The sequence below is a fragment of the Cantharellus anzutake genome (genome assembly GCF_015039405.1).
Source record: "Cantharellus anzutake strain C23 chromosome Unknown EI90scaffold_58, whole genome shotgun sequence".
Taxonomy (NCBI): domain Eukaryota; kingdom Fungi; phylum Basidiomycota; class Agaricomycetes; order Cantharellales; family Hydnaceae; genus Cantharellus; species Cantharellus anzutake.
Window position 1 is genome coordinate 79,143 of NW_024067008.1, and position 20,161 is coordinate 99,303.

The 20,161-nt window shown below is 46.1% G+C and overlaps 3 protein-coding genes across 3 annotated transcripts; all 3 read left to right on the forward strand.

Annotated features, from left to right (window-relative positions):
- The first annotated feature begins 15,104 nt into the window (after window positions 1-15,104).
- On the forward strand, window positions 15,105-15,914 carry EI90DRAFT_3074531 (uncharacterized protein). Its single transcript, XM_039061511.1, has one exon. The coding sequence runs from the start codon at window positions 15,553-15,555 to the stop codon at window positions 15,811-15,813; it is 261 nt and encodes an 86-aa protein (XP_038911790.1). The 5' UTR covers window positions 15,105-15,552; the 3' UTR covers window positions 15,814-15,914.
- EI90DRAFT_3074533 (chorismate mutase) lies at window positions 15,824-17,510 on the forward strand. The gene is made up of 7 exons (XM_039061512.1): window positions 15,824-15,986; window positions 16,058-16,172; window positions 16,235-16,366; window positions 16,423-16,444; window positions 16,503-16,798; window positions 16,899-17,188; window positions 17,252-17,510. The coding sequence occupies exons 2-7, from the start codon at window positions 16,082-16,084 to the stop codon at window positions 17,333-17,335; spliced, it is 915 nt and encodes a 304-aa protein (XP_038911791.1). The 5' UTR covers window positions 15,824-15,986; window positions 16,058-16,081; the 3' UTR covers window positions 17,336-17,510.
- A 40-nt stretch (window positions 17,511-17,550) lies between these two features.
- EI90DRAFT_3074534 (Septin-domain-containing protein) lies at window positions 17,551-20,157 on the forward strand. Its single transcript, XM_039061513.1, has 7 exons — window positions 17,551-18,382; window positions 18,462-18,759; window positions 18,816-18,865; window positions 18,922-18,967; window positions 19,021-19,633; window positions 19,686-19,744; window positions 19,796-20,157. The coding sequence occupies exons 1-7, from the start codon at window positions 17,964-17,966 to the stop codon at window positions 19,895-19,897; spliced, it is 1,587 nt and encodes a 528-aa protein (XP_038911792.1). The 5' UTR covers window positions 17,551-17,963; the 3' UTR covers window positions 19,898-20,157.
- Window positions 20,158-20,161: the final 4 nt, after the last annotated feature.

Sequence of the window (20,161 nt, forward strand, 5' to 3'; positions counted from 1 at the left end):
CGAGGTCCTTCCATGCTAAGTCTCCGATTCCACTCCGGAGTCGTCCGAATCCGCCTGGTTCTAACAGGAACGGAATGTACCGTCCCCAAAACAAGTAAGAACCCATTCATCTATGCTGCCATAATCCTGCCAGAGTGGGGGCACGACCTAAGGGCAATGACCACGCCGTCCCAACGCCTAGCAGAGGAAGCCCAAGGTGCGGAGGCAAAACCGCTGATGCTGGAAGAGCTGGTGCCCGAGCACTACAGAGACTTCTGGGATGTATTCTCGAAGGAAGCCTTCGACGTGCTTCCCCCCCGGAAGCCTTGGGACCATGCCATTGATCTAACCCCAGACGCCAAGCTCCCTAGAGGCAAAACCTTTCCCCTATCCCGACCGGATGTCAGGGCACACCTGCCTGACCCCACACTGTACTGCACTACTCCGCTTCCCCCGCTATCACTCCCTGTCCCTCCTTTCCCATTCTCCCCCTTTCTCTCTATTTCTATTCTACGGTCAATTTCCCTTTTCTCCATGTACCACTACATGCCTAACCCTGCTCCCCTGATCACCACACATGCCACACACACTCCCACCTACTGAGTGGCCACCTCCGGGATCTCCCACAGAGACACCCAGGGAGGTGCGGCTGTGTACGGAGATGATGTGGCTTCCTCCACATGACCCTAGCCGCATGTATATAATAGCACCTGGGGTGGGAACAGAAGCAGCCTTCTTCTCAACTTCCCACTTCAGACTAAAGTGGTTGGGGATGCTCACCCCACAACGGGATCACCGCTATGCACAGCCAACATGTCCCACTGAGTCCCTCGCACTGGGACTTTGCCACTTTCGGAGCTGCCCCTGACAGCAGAAGAAGGCTTCAACCTCATTTCCCCTGCCTCCCCCACCTCTCCCGCCATGGTGACTGAAGAGCAGTATGATGAACTGCTGTCCCAATTCCAAGAGCTCCAGGCCATCGTAGAGAGCCAAGCTCAGACCCAACCCCCACCTGCGCTTGCACCCACCCCCAGACCAAAACCACCTAATTGCTCCCCCCACCCCCTTCTCAGGAGCAACCGAAGACCTTGACCACTTCAAGGCTGAATGCGGCATATACTTCCATGTTCGGGCAGCGGAGTTCCCCGATGCCCTCTCTCAAATCCTCTTTGTCTTGTCTTACATGAAGGGAGGGGCCGCAGGAGCATGGGCGACACAGCGCACAATCACGCTGCTGACAACGGGCTCCCCCAGGCTCACCATGGACAAGTTCAACACGGAACTTGATGCCATGTTCCAAGACCCAAACCATGAGGCTGTCAGGGATGTGTCCAGGATAGAGGGGGTCCGGATGTATCACCCAGCAGAGGGGCCCTCCCAGGGTGTGAACCGGGCATGCATACTGGCAGGTCCAGAAAGGGACAGCAGTCCCTGGCCACTCAGACTGAAGTGGAGAATGTGGGAAGAAGGTTACTTCTTCGGTTCCCACTTCAGGTACATTTATGTACATGCGGCTTGAGTCACATGACAAGTGCCACATCATCCTCAGGGACAGCTGGGGCCATCTGGGTGTCCCCATGGGGGATCCTGAGAGCATCCGCTGCATGCGTGCATGCTGGGCACAGCAGGAAGCTGTCCAGGGTGTGTGGGCCGGACAGGTCAATAGTACATTGATACAAAGGAAAGTGGTCCATGTAGATAGAAGGAATAAACAGGAAGGGAGAGATGAGGAGAATGAAATAAAGAAAGGAGAAGAAAGAGAGAGAAGAAAGAGGGAGGAGGGGGGAAGGAGAGGGATGGACAGCGGGGAGCGGGTGTGGTGTGGCCAGGTGGGTCCGGGTGGACCCAGGTCAGGCGGGTGTGCCCTGACAGAGGCCACAGCCAGGCAGAAGCTGGCCACCCTGCGACAGGGCACCAACTCTGTGGACAAGGTCATCCAAGAGTTTGAGATCCTTGGCCCTGCCTCACAGCTAGGAGATGTAGGGCTGGTGGATCACTTCAAACAGGCAATCAACTCCCGGCTCCGAGAGAGCATCTACCGCCTCCACCCCATGCTGATAACCTGGGCCGAGTGGAAGCGTGAAGCCACCCTCCTTGACAACCAGTGGCAGCGCTTCCAGGCAATGCAGCCCTGCTTGCCCCTGTCAGGGCACACCTGCCTGACCTGCCTCCACCTGGGCCCACCTCACCCAGTACCCCTTCTCTCACCCTGCACCCTTCCTTCATATCCCTTCCCCCTCTATCCCTCTTCCACTTCTATTTCTATTTCTATTTCTATTTCTATTTCACATGGACGACCTTTCCCTTATATCTATGTATTATTGATGTGCCTGCGACATGCACACGACATGCCTAGCCCCAGATGCCCCGGACAGCTCTAGGGCACAACCTAGTGCATGCGCGTGCAGCATACACCCTCGGGATCCCCCACAGGGACACCCGGGTGACCGCAGCTGTATGCGGGGTGACGTGGTGGACCTCATGTGACCCAAGCCACATGTATATAAACACACCTGGGCTGGGAACCAAAGGAGTAACCTTCTTCTCAACATTCCCACTTCAGTCTAAGTGGCCAGGGATCGCTGTCCCATATCAGGCCTGCCAGTATGCACGCCCGATCTACCCCCTGTAGCATCGATTGCTTGCTCGAAGCGGTCGACTAGCCCAACGTCACCCAGCTGCAAGGCAGGTCCCAGTATTTCAAACTCCTGGATGACCTTATCCATGGTGTCACTCCCCTGTCGGATGTTTGCCAGTTTCTGCCAGGCTGTGGCTTCCCGGTTTGGATCCTGGAACATGGCATCAAGTTCCATGTTGAACTTGTCCATGGTGAGTGTGGGCAAGCTGGCCATCAGCAATGCAATGGTGCGTTGCATGGCCCACGCTCCTGCAGTCCCTCCCTTCATATAGGAGAGTACGAAGAGGATCTGTGAGAGGGTGCTGGGGAACTCGGCTGCATGGACATGGAAGTAGATACCACATTCAGCTTTGAAGTGGTCAAGATTCTTGCTGGCTCCCGAGAAGGGGGTAGGGGGGGTGACCTTGGGGCCCTTGGGTCTGGGCACGGGTGCTGGTGTAGGCAGGGGGGCAGGTGCGGGTGTGGCCTGGTTCAGGGCATGACTTTTGACAATGGCCTGTAGTTCTTGGAACCAGGCCAACAGGTTGTCATATTGTTCTTCTGACACCATGGCAGGGGAGGAGGTGCTGGGAGTGTAGTTGAAACCTTCTTCTGCTGTCAGGTGTTAGAGACCAGAAGCGAGACAAAGGAGTTATCTCCGTGGCGGAGGGCTTTGGCCTCAGCAACTCAGACCAGGAGCGCTGTGCCTAGTTACATGTCCGTGCCCTAATTTACTTACTGGCAACAAGAACTAAAAAGGGGGATCAACTCTAGTCGATTTTATCACTGGGGTGTAACCTATCTACAAGTTAAGTATATATAGTTACAGCGAGGCAGGCCTGTGAATGGCAGGACCAAGCGGAGCAGAGCTAATGGAGTTAAACATTAGCTGACTGAATATTACCGACAAGTCGGGTTATGGGGTTAGCAGAATGGCAGGCAATAACCCAGAAATGGAAAGGAGGGGTAGGCCCAAAGGTAGACTTGCAGGGCAAGCAAGTGAATTGCCCAGCGGGGGTGGGAGTGTGCTAGCAGACGTTGGAGCTGTCTGGAAGCCTTCAGGGCTCCATACTTAGGGAGGCGTAGGTAATATATTGAAAAGAGGGGGTGGTGACCATCGAGGGAGTCAGAGGTGATTGCGGAATATGGGGGCTCCGAGGTTAGTGAAGAAGGAGCAGAGGTAATCCAGAAGGATCAGAGGTAGTGGAAGATGATGGCCATGGATGGATATGACATCAGGGACATGTCCAGGGTTGGGGTGGCTGGGCATAGCATCCGGTGCTGAGGACCTCACAGGGGGTAGACTGGGCATGTGTACTGGCAGGCCCAATGTGGGACAGTGGTCCCTGGCCACTTAGACTGAAGTGGGAATGTTGAGTTGTTATTAAAGGGAAACTACTGTACTGGCACGACCAACAACCTGTCATGCATCATGCAAAGGTCTTGGATTGAATTAAAAATCAACAAAATTGAATTGATTTATGGCTCCAGCAACTCCCAGAGGCCGTGGGAAGAGGTTGTTGGTCGTGCCAGTACAGTATACTACTTACCTGAAGAGAAGAAGGTTACTTCTTCGGTTCCCACCCAGGTGTGTTTATATACATGCGGCTTGGGTCACATGAGGTCCGCCACGTCACCCTGCATACAGCTGCAGTCACCTGGGTGTCCCCATGGGGGATCCCGAGGGCATATGGTGCACGCGTTGAAGGAGAGAATGAAGGAAGGTCAGTTGGGAGGTTCAAACGAGACCACCACCAAGCTGTTCCCTGGTTCTTTAGTTAGGATGGGGAAGTGTACTAGTAGTATTTATTGTAAATATAGTACCAATCCGAGTGTTTTGGCTAATTCTATTTTTATGGGTTAGTTTTAAAGTTCCTGGGAATTGACTTACAGATAAACTGAGCCCTGTGGAGCTGTTTCTTTATTGAAATTTCTTAATTTGTCTAGGTGTAATTCTGTGTAGTGTTGTTTAATTTGGAATTTAACTTGAATTAAATCTTCTACTTGGTGAAGTTTCAAAGATTCTATTCAGTTAATGGATTTGGATTGTGTCTGGAGTGTCCCTTGGGTTTGTTTTATTTTTGTCTTATTTTATTGCTTGTTTTAACAGTAGCAAGATAACTGTTTTGTGTTTACACTTTTGAAATCTGGAGTGTTAACCAGCTCTCCTGTTGAAATATCTACTTAATATTTCTCTCCTTAATTGCTGCCTTTTACTACAGTGGCAATCTTAACTGTATATCACTTTTTCGCACTGGAGTGACAACCAGAAATGCTTGAGAAAAATAATACTCTATTTTCTTACTTCTCTAAGGGGGGGCGAAAAGTCGCAGAAAGGGTCTCCCTTTTATACTCCTTGGGTCGCCTTCCTTTTTCACACTCTGCCTTCTATTTACAGGATTTATTTACAGTGTATTTTTCTCAAACTGAATAAAAAATGAAAATTTTACACTATAGTTCTACTGCACTTTTGCTGCGCTGAACTGCAGTTCTACTGCGGTCAGACTGCGCCTAGAATCCTTATTGTCCTCCCTCGCCTAAGCTATTTTAATGGTTAATTAGAACTTGGCTGCGCTGCATTTGTCGCAGTTACCTATTTCAAATTCTATATATATACCATTAAAAGTGCTATGACTCGGTGATTCTGAATTCAAACTTCGCATTACTATGCATATGGCTGTGCTGAGACCTTCAGCTGATTTATTCCATTTTTATTTAGTGACATTTAGTTAAAATGAGACTGAAATGGTAAATGAGTGAATTATTCAGGTTTAAAACCGAAAGAAAAAGTTGCTAGTAGTTAAGAATTACTCAAACGAATGTGTTATAGCTCTCCACTTCATTAGAATATCATTCCCTAAAATTCCCGCCATGGTCCATCGTAGTTTAGTGGTTTTCGTGAATTTCGTTCATATTCCCTGATTCCCCTTTGTATTATCACATCCTAATCCTCCATATGTATTGTTTGTTGTTATAGTAGGTCGTCCTTGAAGATATCATATTTTTATGTATTTTATTTAGGACTCTGGACCTCTTGAAGCTGTTTTCCCGCGCGTTTTCAGGTTTCTAACTTCATGTCCTTGTATCTCATTCATTTCTGGATGTTTTCTCACGTTCTTGGTATCATAAATTTTCATTTATTCCCACCTTTCCAATGGTACTAAGGTTGTGTCCTATTTCCTGGTATTCGTTGAGTTAGCAAAAGTTTGCACGCACATTCGGTAATCACGTGCATCGTTCCCATAGTCGTTTGTATGCAGGCGCCGTTTCCGTTTAATTGTTCGGGATTTATGATATGCGCTGTAGGAGAAATAATATTCAAAGAATAAAACAATGATCTATCAGAATAGTCAACGAACAGGTGACAAGTTCAGACGTTTAACAGATCTCATGATCTTTATGAGACTGGACAGACATTAGAAGATCATTATAAAATATCTACACCCATGTAGTATGAGATTTAATCTACTACAATCATGCCTAGAACTTGACATAGGTGTAATATTCAAAGAATATATCCCTACAACAGGAAAATAGCACATAGACGGCAGAATAAGAAGGAACATTGGGAAAGAAATGTAAATATCTCGGGAACCAGTAAACTTTTGACTGTAATCTTTTTACCATCTAAAAGGACTGTTTCTTAACTTTATCCACGGTTTTGTTTCATTCTAAAAGCTTCAAAACTGACGGAGATATCGCTCAAACGGCGAAACACCTTATAATTCATATATATTTATTTGCTAATTCTTACAAAAAGTAATGTGACTCAAGGGAAATATATTGGCGCCCGGAAGTCTGGCGGACCGAATACCATATGATAGAGTATTCCCCGGCGCGGGCGGACAGTTTTTGATCGCATCAGAAGAGGAGAAAATGCTAAAAAACCGGATCTTGTATATTTTCCCATGATTCATCAAAACTTTTTGATTTTAAGCTCAAATAAATCGGAACAAAGGAATGATTGATGATCTGGATCTCGGATCATAAGCATGAAGTGATTCAGAAGTCCGCGGATCAGTTAATTAATTGGGAAGGCTCTAGAACATTAGTAATGATGCGGCTTCACAAAAAGGGGTCAATTAGAGAACAGTCTAGAAAGTTCCTTTATAGCCGAGTCATTTCTAAAGATAACCGTTCGTAATTAAGGCGGTGTAGAGAATAGCTTCAGCGCTACAAGATCCCGCTGAGATCGGCCCAAAAGACAAAGAAATGAATTACTTATTGCTGAGTCATGTCCTAAGTCCATTATTAAGCTTACACAGCCCAAGCCCCTATATCATTCTAGAACTATCTATAATACAAATGTAGCACATGTAACTAGTGCGAGGCGTGGGAGTAGAGAGGCCTCTGAAAAGCATAAAAGGCCACCGCTTCTGCCCCCTCTCAAACCTCAGGTAGAAATAAAAGTTTAATTCTCCTCACCAGTGGTTGGTTCGTTTGCTCCAAAAGATAAAAGCAAATATTAGTTGTTAGCTAATATAAAACTAACACATCACTCTAAGCGTGAGTTAGGGTCAGTTAGACACAGCTGAACAAAAGTGTCATAGTGAGAATTAGTGAGAATTTGGTGGAGGGACTTCTTAATTGAATAATCTCTCAGCAATACTTGGTTATCACACCACAGGAGAAAAGTGAGCGATCCTGAACCTGCTAGATAACTAGCACGCACTCTAAGCGATAGAAAGAGCAGTTTGGTCACTCCTGTATTGAGTAACATTTATTGCGGAATTATTTTATTAGCAGTTTTCCTTCAGTAAATTATCAGGAAAATCACATCCTACTGAAAAGTGGTAAATATAGGTGTAATATTGACTAGAAATCATAGTAAAGTCAATATAGAATTTTATCCGTAGACGATCTATACATCAGGTGAGATCGTTGGGGGGTGTTTATTGTTGTTTAGACAGTGAACAATCATATATTTGGCAACCAAAACACGGTCAGTACGCAAATCAGCACAAACTCTAATATCGTTATTGGACGTAGGAAACTGGTTACATAAGGTGATCCAGCTCCGCTCCTTCAGCGCAGGTGTTTATTTCTTTCATATGGGCTTCTGTGATTTATTTCAGATTTTTCCCTCATGATCTAAGGTTGTTTTGCACTTTCTGTGCTTTGTTTTGACCGGGCTCTTCCTTATTTGGATGGAAATTGGTCTTTGCGATCTGCCAAAGTGCGGATCTCAGTTCCGATGGCCGGTTCCCTGCGCATCGCCACCCTCACGTGTCATTACACATGATGCGGATTTCTATATTCCCGTCATGGGTATAACTTCACAACGGCTGGACCGTTTGGGCTGAAAATTTGCATAACTATAGTTCCCCATTTTTAATAATTTTCGTGTAAATTTCGTTGTATGTTTTAATTATGGATCCTACGCAAACATCGTCTTTTCCCTGAGCTTGGACTTTTGATGTCACTATTCCCGTTATTGGATATCACATTAATGCATGATCCTTTTATTATGAAAATTTGGGAGGATTAAGATTAGATCCCTTCCTTTCTAATGGGCTATCAAGCTTGTCTCGGTCATTACTGGTTAATCTTTGTGCTTGCCTTTTAGACGTTGTCCTCGTTTTGCAGGAGTTTTAGTCATATCTCCATCATTTATGGGTAGTTTCCCCTGTAATTACTTTCATTGGGTCCGTTTGGGGGACATCTACATTTCCTGTTATAGACACGACTTTGAATTTTTCATTAGTTCCTGAGGAATCCTTGTTCCGTGGTACTTCCATCCTTGGCTACGTGTGCGGACGTGGGAAAGTAGCTTCCGTGGAGGTTCTCTGATTGTTTTTATAGTCAAATCTTGGTCGATTGTCCTAATTATTTGTTTAATATTTGCTATAAATTCCCCCAAGAATTCCGTCTCGTTGATGCTAAGCTTGAAATATTTTTGCTAATTCTCTTTCTTTCGATTTATCGCGTATAGTCATAATAATTTGTAAAAATTCGTAAAAATTTGTTAAAATTCAGGTCCTTCTATTTTCTCATATCTACTTGTCGTATGAGGTTTTGTGATTTATCTGGCATATTTCCATAATGGGTTTCCATAGTGTGACCATTATTTCTCCTACAGCGTGCACCACAAAACTGTCATTGCTTGGCAAAAGAAACATGACCTTGCAGCTGCAGAAATCTTACTAAATGTGTTGGTCAAGTACATCACACATTGCGATAGTTCTGACGCTTGTGGCACCTGGAAGAAACTCCAAACATTATTCCGTGCCGAAGGCCACAGTTCCATTGCTGGACTTCGCCGTCAATTCAATTCAATGGGCTATGACCCTAAGCTCTCAATGCGGGATTGGGTCATGAAGGTTGAAGACATGGCTCGTCGTCTTGCCGATAGCAATTCCCCCATGATCCCCATCGACATTGTAAACACCCTCATCTGTGATCTCCCTGAGTCCTACACTCCCCTTATTGTCCTTGTCGACACCCTCCTCGATAGCCCAGATTACTCAGCAAATCTGGCAACTATTCAAGAAGTCATCAGACGATTGTTAAATGAAGAAGCCTGTCAGCATGAAGCCGCTTCTATAGATGGGCCAGCTGTGGTGAACATTACCCGGACTCATAAAACACCAGGTACCTGTTACAACTGTGGTGCTTCGGACCACATGCGGAGTAACTGTGACATCAGCACTCGAGAAGCATGTCGCTGTCGAAAAAATAATACAACCAAGTCTGGATCAGTGGAGAAGGGACATGTGAAGCTAGCAGATGTGGATGGATCTTATCCTGAATCACATGCTCTTTATTAATTGCATTCTTTATACTTCTTTCTCCTTAGTTTCTTCGTTTGAGAGGGTGTGTTGGAAGAACAACCTCGAAACCCATATTTACATATATTTGTATCGTATACCTTCCTAAAAAAGAGTCCACTATATTCTCGTCCAGCCACCCTCAACTTGGTTTTCTCTATATATATTTCAATGGAGGAGTAGTTAGGCTTAGGGCTCCTAGCGGATCAGATGATCTGCAGATATCCGCAACCGCATCCGGAAATTCATGGATCCGGTTTTGGATTTTCAGAGGAAAATATCTGCAGTGTTTAATCCATGGATTTGCAGATTATCCGCAGTTTTATCACATGATTTATTGCTTGCAGATATGTAGGAGATCTGAGGCAAATAAGGGTGAAATTCCCCATATTTACTGTAACTCCTACTCTACTGTGGCTTGTGAGAGGATAATATCCATGGTTTCTAGTCTGCAGATAGGCAGATTATCCATGGATTAAATATATCCCACTTTCCTAGATACCCCTCCTATGTTTCCATATTTTCTCCCAATTTTTTTCAAGTCCTATCTAACCACCCAGGCCCATTATTTCCAAATTTGGCATCTGACACCCATATTTTCCCCATATATCTGTCAGTTCTCCACCAATATGGACATATTTGGTATTGTTAGAGGGCTCTCATCAGGGCTGTTCTGTCAGGGCACAGCCCCTGACCCCACACACCCTCAGGTACCCTTCCCCCATTTTCTCCTATTTTTCCCTTCACTGTTCCACAATCCCGCATGCATGCAGACTGTGGGAACGTTCTGGGCGAGTTACTCACCCAGAAACCATCACAGCCACAACCATGGGAACTTTCTGGGCAAGCTGCTCGCCCAGAATCTTCCCACGGGGGGGTGCCAATTATGGAAAGTCAGCAAAGAGCCGAAAACTGTATAGTTCCCGGCTCCCATTTGTAGCGGCTTCACAGGAGGTTGAGAAGGTTACCCTTCTTCTCAACTCATTTCCTGTGAAGGCTGGGGCTAGCCCCCTCAGTGAGTTTGAAGACCTCAGACTGGGACTAGATACCCCAGTGACTAGGAGGATCCCCCTGGGCCCGTCACGGAACAAGGGCCGGGCCCTGACATGTTCTAACGAAGGAACATATTATTTATAATCTGTGGTTGATCTGCATATCCATGGATTTCTAACTGCTGGATATGGTTTTTGTTTCAAACCTCGAAAAATCTGCAGATTCTGATCTGGATCTGGACTGATCTGATCTGCTAGGAGCCCTAGTTAGGCTGCAGAGCCATTTCTACATGTCAGGGCACACACCCTGACTAGCCCAGACCCGGACCTGCTACACTTCCCGCGCATACTTCCCATGCTGCATGCTCCACACACTGCATGATCTGGCCCCAGATCCTTCCCTCATGTGACTTCCGGGTATCCCCAGAAGTTTGCCTGATATTGTGGGAAGATGAGAAGTTAGCTTCCTTCTCATCTCCTTACCCACAGTAGGTTGTGCCCTGGATAGGGCTGGTTACACCAGAGGTTATGGACCATAGGGGAGGGTCATGGGGACCCAGGAGTTGTCCCCTGACAGCAGAAGGAAGCTTCAACAATCGCCCCTGCCCACCTAGGATGTCCTGCATGGGCTGTGAGAGCCCAGACTGAGTCAGAGCTGGGCATGTGTCAGGGCACACCTGCCTGACCTGCCTCCACCTGGGCCCACCTCACCTGGTACCTCCTCTTCTCTCATCCTGTATCCTTCTCTCCTGTTCTTTCTCCTTTCTACCGCTCTTCTATTTCTGTTTCTATTTCTATTCCTATTTCTATCTTACATGGACAACCTTCCTTTATATCTATGTATTATCGACCCGCCTGTGATGCACACATGACATGCCCAGCCCGGATGCCCTGGATGGCTCTAGGGTGCAACCTAGTACACACGCTGTAGGAGAAATAACGGTCACACTATGGAAACCCATTATGGAAATATGCCAGATAAATCACAAAACCTCATATGACAAGTAGATATGAGAAAATAGAAGGGCCTGAATTTTAATGAATTTTTACGAATTTTTACAAATTATTATGACTATACGCGATAAATCGAAAGAAAGAGAATTAGCAAAAATATTTCAAGCTTAGCATCAACGAGACGGAATTCTTGGGGGAATTTATAGCAAATATTAAACAAATAATTAGGACAATCGATGAAGATTTGACTATAAAAACAATCAGAGAACCTCCACGGAAGCTACTTTCCCACGTCCGCACACATAGCCAAGGATGGAAGTACCACGGAACAAGGATTCCTCAGGAACTAATAAAAAATTCAAAGTCGTGTCTATAACAGGAAATGTAGATGTCCCCCAAACGGACCCAATGAAAGTAATTACAGGGGAAACTACCCATAAACGATGGAGATATGACTAAAACTCCTGCAAAACGAGGACAACGTCTAAAAGGCAAGCACAAAGATTAACCAGTAATGACCGAGACAAGCTTGATAGCCCATTAGAAAGGAAGGGATCTAATCTTAATCCTCCCAAATTTTCATAATAAAAGGATCATGCATTAATGTGATATCCAATAACGGGAATAGTGACATCAAAAGTCCAAGCTCAGGGAAAAGACGATGTTTGCGTAGGATCCATAATTAAAACATACAACGAAATTTACACGAAAATTATTAAAAATGGGGAACTATAGTTATGCAAATTTTCAGCCCAAACGGTCCAGCTGTTGTGAAGTTATACCCATGACGGGAATATAGAAATCCACATCATGTGTAATGACACGTGAGGGTGGCGATGCGCAGGGAACCGGCCATCGGAACTGAGATCCGCACTTTGGCAGATCGCAAAGACCAATTTCCATCCAAATAAGGAAGAGCCCGGTCAAAACAAAGCACAGAAAGTGCAAAACAACCTTAGATCATGAGGGAAAAATCTGAAATAAATCACAGAAGCCCATATGAAAGAAATAAACACCTGCGCATATCATAAATCCCGAACAATTAAACGGAAACGGCGCCTGCATACAAACGACTATGGGAACGATGCACGTGATTACCGAATGTGCGTGCAAACTTTTGCTAACTCAACGAATACCAGGAAATAGGACACAACCTTAGTACCATTGGAAAGGTGGGAATAAATGAAAATTTATGATACCAAGAACGTGAGAAAACATCCAGAAATGAATGAGATACAAGGACATGAAGTTAGAAACCTGAAAACGCGCGGGAAAACAGCTTCAAGAGGTCCAGAGTCCTAAATAAAATACATAAAAATATGATATCTTCAAGGACGACCTACTATAACAACAAACAATACATATGGAGGATTAGGATGTGATAATACAAAGGGGAATCAGGGAATATGAACGAAATTCACGAAAACCACTAAACTACGATGGACCATGGCGGGAATTTTAGGGAATGATATTCTAATGAGGTGGAGAGCTATAACACATTCGTTTGAGTAATTCTTGACTACTAGCAACTTTTTCTTTCAGTTTTAAACCTGAATAATTCACTCATTTACCATTTCAGTCTCATTTTAACTAAATGTCACCAAATAAAAATGGAATAAATCAGCTGAAGGTCTCAGCACAGCCATATGCATAGTAATGCAAAGTTTGAATTCAGAATCATCGAGTCATAGCAAATTTAATGGTATATATAGGGAATTTGAAATAGGTAACTGCAACAAATGCAGCGCAGCCAAGTTCTAATTAACCATTAAAATAGCTTAGGCGAGGGAGGACAATAAGGATTCTAGGCGCAGTCTGACCACAGTAGAACTGCAGTTCAGCGCAGCAAAAGCGCAGTAGAACTATAGCATGAAAATTTCATGTTTGAGAAAAATACACTGTAAATAAATCCTGTAAATAGAAGGTAGAGCGTGAAAAAGGAAGGCGACCCAAGGAGTATAAAAGGGAGACCCTTTCTGCGACTTTTCACCCCCCTTAGAGAAGTAAGAAAATAGAGTATTATTTTTCTCAAGCATTTCTGGTTGTCACTCCAGTGCGAAAAAGTGATATACAGTTAAGATTGCCACTGTAGTAAAAGGCAGCAATTAAGGAGAGAAATATTAAGTAAATATTTCAACAGGAGAGCTGGTTAACACTCCAGATTTCAAAGTGTAAACACAAAACAGTTATCTTGCTACTGTTAAAACAAGCAATAAAATAAGACAAAAATAAAACAAACCCAAGGGACACTCCAGACACAATCCAAATCCATTAACTGAATAGAATCTTTGAAACTTCACCAAGTAGAAGATTAAATTCAAGTTAAATTCCAAATTAAACAACACTACACAGAATTACACCTAGACAAATTAAGAAATTTCAATAAAGAAACAGCTCCACAGGGCTCGGTTTATCTGTAAGTCAATTCCCAGGAACTTTAAAACTAACCCATAAAAATAGAATTAGCCAAAACACTCGGATTGGTACTATATTTACAATAAATAACACTAGTACACTTCCCCATCCTAACTAAAGAACCAGGGAACAGCTTGGTGGTGGTCTCGTTTGAACCTCCCAACTGACCTTCCTTCGTTCTCTCCTTCAACACTTCCAACTGGTCGGGGTGAATCACCAGATACAACGCTCCAAAGGTCCTTCTTTACCAGATAGGCCTTCATATACATTGCCCAGGCCACGTAATTGTCGTCATTGAGTTTGTCAAAGGGGGTAGAAGCAGGCATGTGGGAAGTGAAAAATTAAGAGTGGGAAGCAAGCAGTTTGAAGAAAATTTCACGAAATTTCCGGTGGCCGTGAGAAGCAAATTTCGTGGCAAGGAATATTGCATGCCTGTCTAAGGACTTAGAGCAAGGGGGTGATGAAGGGGTGCCAAGTCCGACCTTAAAAATGGGCGCCGGACTGGACTTGCGTGCCCAACACAAACTTGAAGAATGCCACACACCGGCCTTAATGGTGGGTGTCAGGCTGGACTTCAGTGCCCAAAAACAATGCCTTAAAGGACTTAAAAGGATGCCTGGTGTACAGGACTTAACAAATGCCGCATGGGACTTAAGATATGGGGGATTGCCCCTGCCTCCGCTGAGGACTTATGAAGGTGGTCAACTGCACTTTGACCAACTGCTGCGAGAGTCAGGCGGACTTCCTTGATACCTAAGCTTGTCCAGGCGAGCTGCCTGGGCTCATAACCTATAAAAAAAACCAAGTTGAGGGTGGCTGGACGAGAATATAGTGGACTCTTTTTTAGGAAGGTATATGATACAAATATATGTAAATATGGGTTTCGAGGTCGTTCTTCCAACAATATATAGCTTATTAAAGCATATACTCTTGACAGACTGGGACTAAGGCAACCCACACGAGCGAGCTACACGCTTCAGGTAGATACTACCCATGATTACTATCTATCTTACAAAATTGAACTATTTATTTGATTATAAGCCTTACTGTGCATTACAAGTACAAATGAGGGTATCATTCACATGGTGACCTTATTTCTCAGCCCTGAGAGGGTGGGGAGCATGAGGAGCAAATGTGAATTCTCAGAGCCTGGGGAACAAAACCGAGTTTCCTGATGAATGCGGAGTCCGCTGACCTTCCCTCAAGTGTTCAAGTCCCAACTGTTAATCTGAGCAGCACGATACGTCAATCAGTGATGTATCAGCTCCCGGTGCAAGTCCTGTCCTTATATACATCTAGTGATAGTCCTACACCACTGAAGTGAAACACAAACAGTGGTCAAAGCGTGAAAACAAAGGCCCAAAGCAACAATATGTTCACCGTCGTTTGCCCCCAAAGCGCCTCCTTCCCAAAGCTCCCAAAGCGTGAATGTACGGTCCGCGGGCCGCCAGTGGGGTCGGGCTGTAGCTTCTAACACCAACATCATACAGAGTGACCCTCCTGATACTCTTCTGCACTCAATAGTGTGCTATTGTGGCTCTGCCCCCCAGCTGACATACTGCTTATAGCACAGGAATGCACCAAATCATCATGGCCAACTATACACAGCATTGCGAAGAGTACGGGGTCCTAGCAATGCCAGAGGATAGGAAGGGAGGCCGAAGGTTCCCGGAAACTTGCGATCGCAAAATTGAGGTCCACCTTTTGCGATGTTTAAGCACCAGCCCAAGGGCGACTCCGATCGAATTGAACTAGGGGGAATGGGTGCGACCGAAGAGTTCTGACAATGTCAACGGATGACTAGGCGCCAGAATCAGGTAGTGGATGTATGATCTGGGTGGAGATTGGTCGGGGTAGGGCCAATTGTAAATTTGGTGTTGGCCCGGTCGTAGCGAAGGGAGCAGGGGTTTCGGAGAATCTGGTTAAGTTTAAATGGAGTTCCAGTGCCAGTGAAGCTATAATTAAGGGTGTTCACGACCAGCCACGGCTCGACCCCAGATCGACCAGAATTCCACGTCCAAATTTTACAAATCGACTCATGACCTCGGCGTTCCCAGGAAGGCACGAGTTCTCGAAGCTCGGTGCGTGAGATCGAATGAGTTTAAAACTTGGAGGCAGGACTATATTTGTTAGTTCCGGGGGATGGCGCGTCGAGGGACCCAGGAAGAGACCGATTCGAGGGCAATAAGTGAGGTTCACGCGGGAATTACTTTTGACCACGGGAAATTGGTGGACGTGACTCTGACGTTAATTAGCCACAAGGTAATGTCCATCGGATCTGGCGTTTCGTCACCCAGCTAAGACTTCATATATCGGCAATAATCCACTTCAAGCTCCTGCACTAGAGTCCTTTCGAAATGATGCAAAATTTCCTCAGCTCCGACGATCCACTCAACCTGGACAATGTTCGAGCGACGCTTATACGACTTGAGGACAGCATCATTTTCGGTAAGATCCTGACTTCCTTACTGCACGAGAGCCGCCTATCTGATTATATACTGTGGTCAAAGCTCTGATCGAACGGGCGCAGTTTGCACTTAATCCTCGAGTTTACGAGAAGGGCGCATTTCAAGAGTTGATCGACCTAGGATTTAACGGCACTCTTCTAGGATGGTTCCTCAAAGAGACGGAGAGCTTCCATGGTCAGTAGTCCTAGCCTTTGTTCATCCACCTCACATGACGATAGTTTGCGAGGTAGCCAAGGCACGACGATACACGAGGTACGAACACTGCTCAGATGTCAGCACAACGTTCGGAGCTTATGTTGCGACTCCATAGCCCAGATGAGCACCCCTTTACTCCAATAGAGTGCCTACCAAAGCCTATCCTCCCTCTTCTTGAAATGCCTGCGATCCTCCATCCGAACAAGATCAACGTCAATCCCTCCGTCTTGTCTTTCTATACGCGAACTATTGTTCCTCTTATCACTCGACGAGCGACAAGAGATTTCGCTGCTATGAGCCGATCCAAGGGTAGGAATGGAGGCGAAGAGTTTGAGGATGATGGCAACTATGGCAGTTCTGTCACGGCCGACCTCGCTGCTCTGCAACTCATCAGCAAACGAGTCCATTACGGTGAGTCAGCCTGTTTGTGCATGCTAACTTGACATAAGTTTTCACGTCTTCATTATCGTCCTATGGATAACACCCTTCATCTTCCATGCGCCGCCTGCAGGGAAATTCGTTTCCGAGTCCAAATTCCGCTCTGACCCTGCCGCGTTCATTCCACACATACTCAAACCAGACCCTCAGGCTCTTGAGGCCCTTATCACCAAGCCTGCAGTCGAGAAGGCGCTTCTGGACCGGATTGTCGAGAAAGCCAGCATCTATGGACCTGATTTAGGTGTGGATGGGAAATTGCCGATTCAGAATGGGAACCATTCTGATACCAAGTGGAGGATTGACACTGAAACCGTTCGGGAGCTGTATGAGGATTGGATCATTCCCCTCACGAAGGAAGTAGAGGTATGCTGCGTCTCACAATGCGTCGCTTTCTTGATGTGATTACTAACGTGTGTTTCCTGAAAGGTTGACTACCTTCTCCGTCGTCTAGATGGACTTACACAGGAAGAAATTGACCTGCTTTCCAAATCCCAAGGGCCTGAGGCATGAAAACATTGACATGCCAGTCATCGCTTGCTATTTAGACACAAATGGCCCTGCCATTCCCCAACACTCTTATATTTCTTGTATCCACATATTTTGTACTATGTGCGTATCCCTCTGGCGCTCAGCCGTTGGCGTCCTCAAACAGAGAAATAAAGTGAGTGGAAGCGTTCGTGACGAACACCAGCTTCGGAGGAAAGCTAGCCTCAACGAAGGACCGCCTTCAACACTTTGAGACACATTGGCCGTGGGCAGTTCGCGGGGGCGATTTATAGTAATCCGCCTTCAGTTTGTCTCGATTGCATAAGCCCATGGCCGCTCGGGGGCATGGTAAATTGCATCCGGTTGCCAAATAACCCTGATTTGGGAAGTACATATTGAAGGGCTTTCATCCTTTGCGACGCCTCTTCTAAACGTTCATTGCACGCTCTCTTCGTTTAAAACATCCATCATACTCATTTCTCAACCAGACTAGGTCGCGCGAGATTGTGTGCACCGCACGCCCCGCTCGTGAAACGCGGGCATATATTGGAACCTCGATCTCTCGTAGTTCTTCTTACGGCGACCTTTGATCTTTTCTTAATTTGCCAACTCACACATTCCACACCTGCCAACCACGTAACACGTTTCCTCAATGGTGCTCGGCCTGACGCTTGGAAAATCTAAACGAAAACACTCTGTCAATGAGGAGCCTGAGCCTGTACACCTCAGAGCTTCCCCATCCCTCCCTGAGCTCAATCCCACTGCCGTCTCCTGGCCTTCGAACCTTGTCACCGATACTAACTTCAACCTTGACGATGCCACCTCCAAGCAGAATGGGAATGTGAGAGCGTCTCTCTCCCGACAAAGCAGTGGCCGAACGATCTCGTTCAGCAAGCCTTTCAAAAGGTTCTCGGTCTCAACGACTATTGGGGATGCAAGAGAGAAGAAAGACAGTATGGGGTCTTCATACCCTCCTTCTGCATTTGAACGTGCTGCAGGTATTATTGGTAGCCCATTACGTTCCAAGAGACGGCCGCAAAACATCGTCCCTAATTTCAACATCATGATTGTGTACGTAATGTTCGGACTTCATTCCACTCCAGCCGCATGACTTCTGACGCTCCTTTTCTTTCTTTTGGGTATTCTTTAGCGGAACTGTCGGAAGCGGGAAGACCAGTTTGATGCGTTTACTTCTTGGAACGAGCAACATCTCGAAGGGTGCTACGCCCGAACAGCGAGCTAAAGTTGAACAGATCCTCCAGAATCCGTCTCTATCGCATGACTCGGCTGTGAATTCTGCTTCGGTTGAGATCGAAGAAGGCGCGGAGCGTCTAATTTTAACTTTGCTTGATACTCCTGGTTTCCACCACAACGAATTAGACTTGGAACGAGCCATCACAACTCTGGTTCGGATGGTCGGGGCGAGATATGATGAGACGCTCAACGAAGTTAGTGGCTTGATGCGTGAGATAAGGTCACTGATCTCATACGTTCTTCCCCATAGGAGAGTAAAGTTGTACGACAGAGCGGCAAGGGGGATCATCACATTCATTTGTACAGCGATTGATTCTAACACTCTGAGTTGCATTGTTTAATAAGCCTTTAACTAGATGTCTATACCTTATTTCACCCACATCGCTGAGGGAATATGGAGACGTAAGCTCATTGTTTTTTTCCAGGGGTGCTTTTTTTGACGCCCAAGGACTCAGAGTCATCTCAAGCTTGACAAGGCCGATATCACAGCTGTCCAACGGCTTTCTGAACGTGTCAACGTTCTTCCCATTCTCACCAAAGCAGATACCATGACGGACGAACGGATGGCACTGGTGAAGGCAGCCGTGAATCGGGACCTCCGAGCGGCAGGCCTCCCTATAACGCTTTTGGGTTCCACAGATGTCGAACCTTCGGATGCTATGGAGATAGATTTGCAGGAGGATGCTGAGTACCAAGATGAGAATGAGCCCGTGCCTGCTGAGCCAACTCCTCACGTCGTACGGATACGCCCGACCTCCGCATACATCAAGGCTAAACGCCGGCGTACTTTCAGTCAGCGTTCAAGATCTCGTGCGCGGGCAGCGTTGACCGATGAGGATCTCGAATTGTTCGGAGATTCTGGCACTGGTTTGTTTACCATGAATGATTTGCGAAATGCCCTTCCCTTCGCCGTCATGTCGCCCAACAAGCTGCCTACTGCCTTGGGCTCTTTTTTGTACAAGGATGCGCCTGATGGTGGACTCTTTCCTCCAAGCTACGTGGAAGCGCTGTCCCAGAATAGGGGACAATTCACGCGGAAATACCGATGGGGCCCAGCTGATGTACTTGGTCAGGAATTCGGGTGTTAGCCAAGACTGCATGCTCACTTCTTCTCTTTCAGATCCACAACACTGTGACTATCTTGCGCTTCGGCATTCTATATTAGGTGTTCGGATGAAGGTAGAATTCAACATGGATTATAGATGGGGATTCACTGACAACTTTTGCAAGATGTTGAAACGGACCACCCGCGAAGTGTTGTATGAGAAGTATCGCACAGAACAACTTCTTGCCCGACGACGATCAATGAAGACCAACACCGAGATGTTGTAGCTAGCGTGTGTCTTCGTGCTCCATTTTAGACCTGATGACGATGTCTAGGCCACGGCACATCAAACCTTTCAACCATTTCACAATAATAGGGAGTTTTCTTGTCTTGCTTTATACTCTCCGCAACTGGAATCTGGGAAATTATTATATTCTTGCTTATTTCAGCCTCGGTACCTCACTCCTCTCCTTTATCTGTCGCCCAATTCACTCATTTTGCTTTCATCTCGTGTTCGCCGGTCATCGAGTGGCATGGCCCCTTCACCTCCC

Bases quoted from the DNA above. Each gene is read 5' to 3' on its own strand.
- EI90DRAFT_3074531 (XM_039061511.1), top strand. From the start codon at position 15,553: ATGATCTGGGTGGAGATTGGTCGGGGTAGGGCCAATTGTAAATTTGGT.
- EI90DRAFT_3074533 (XM_039061512.1), top strand. From the start codon at position 16,082: ATGATGCAAAATTTCCTCAGCTCCGACGATCCACTCAACCTGGACAAT. The intron at 16,173-16,234 runs GTAAGATCCTGA...CTGTGGTCAAAG, and splicing joins TGAGGACAGCATCATTTTCG to CTCTGATCGAACGGGCGCAG. The intron at 16,445-16,502 runs GTACGAACACTG...GCGACTCCATAG, and splicing joins AAGGCACGACGATACACGAG to CCCAGATGAGCACCCCTTTA.
- EI90DRAFT_3074534 (XM_039061513.1), top strand. From the start codon at position 17,964: ATGGTGCTCGGCCTGACGCTTGGAAAATCTAAACGAAAACACTCTGTC. The intron at 18,866-18,921 runs GTACAGCGATTG...GCCTTTAACTAG, and splicing joins GGGGATCATCACATTCATTT to ATGTCTATACCTTATTTCAC. The intron at 18,968-19,020 runs GTAAGCTCATTG...CCAAGGACTCAG, and splicing joins CGCTGAGGGAATATGGAGAC to AGTCATCTCAAGCTTGACAA.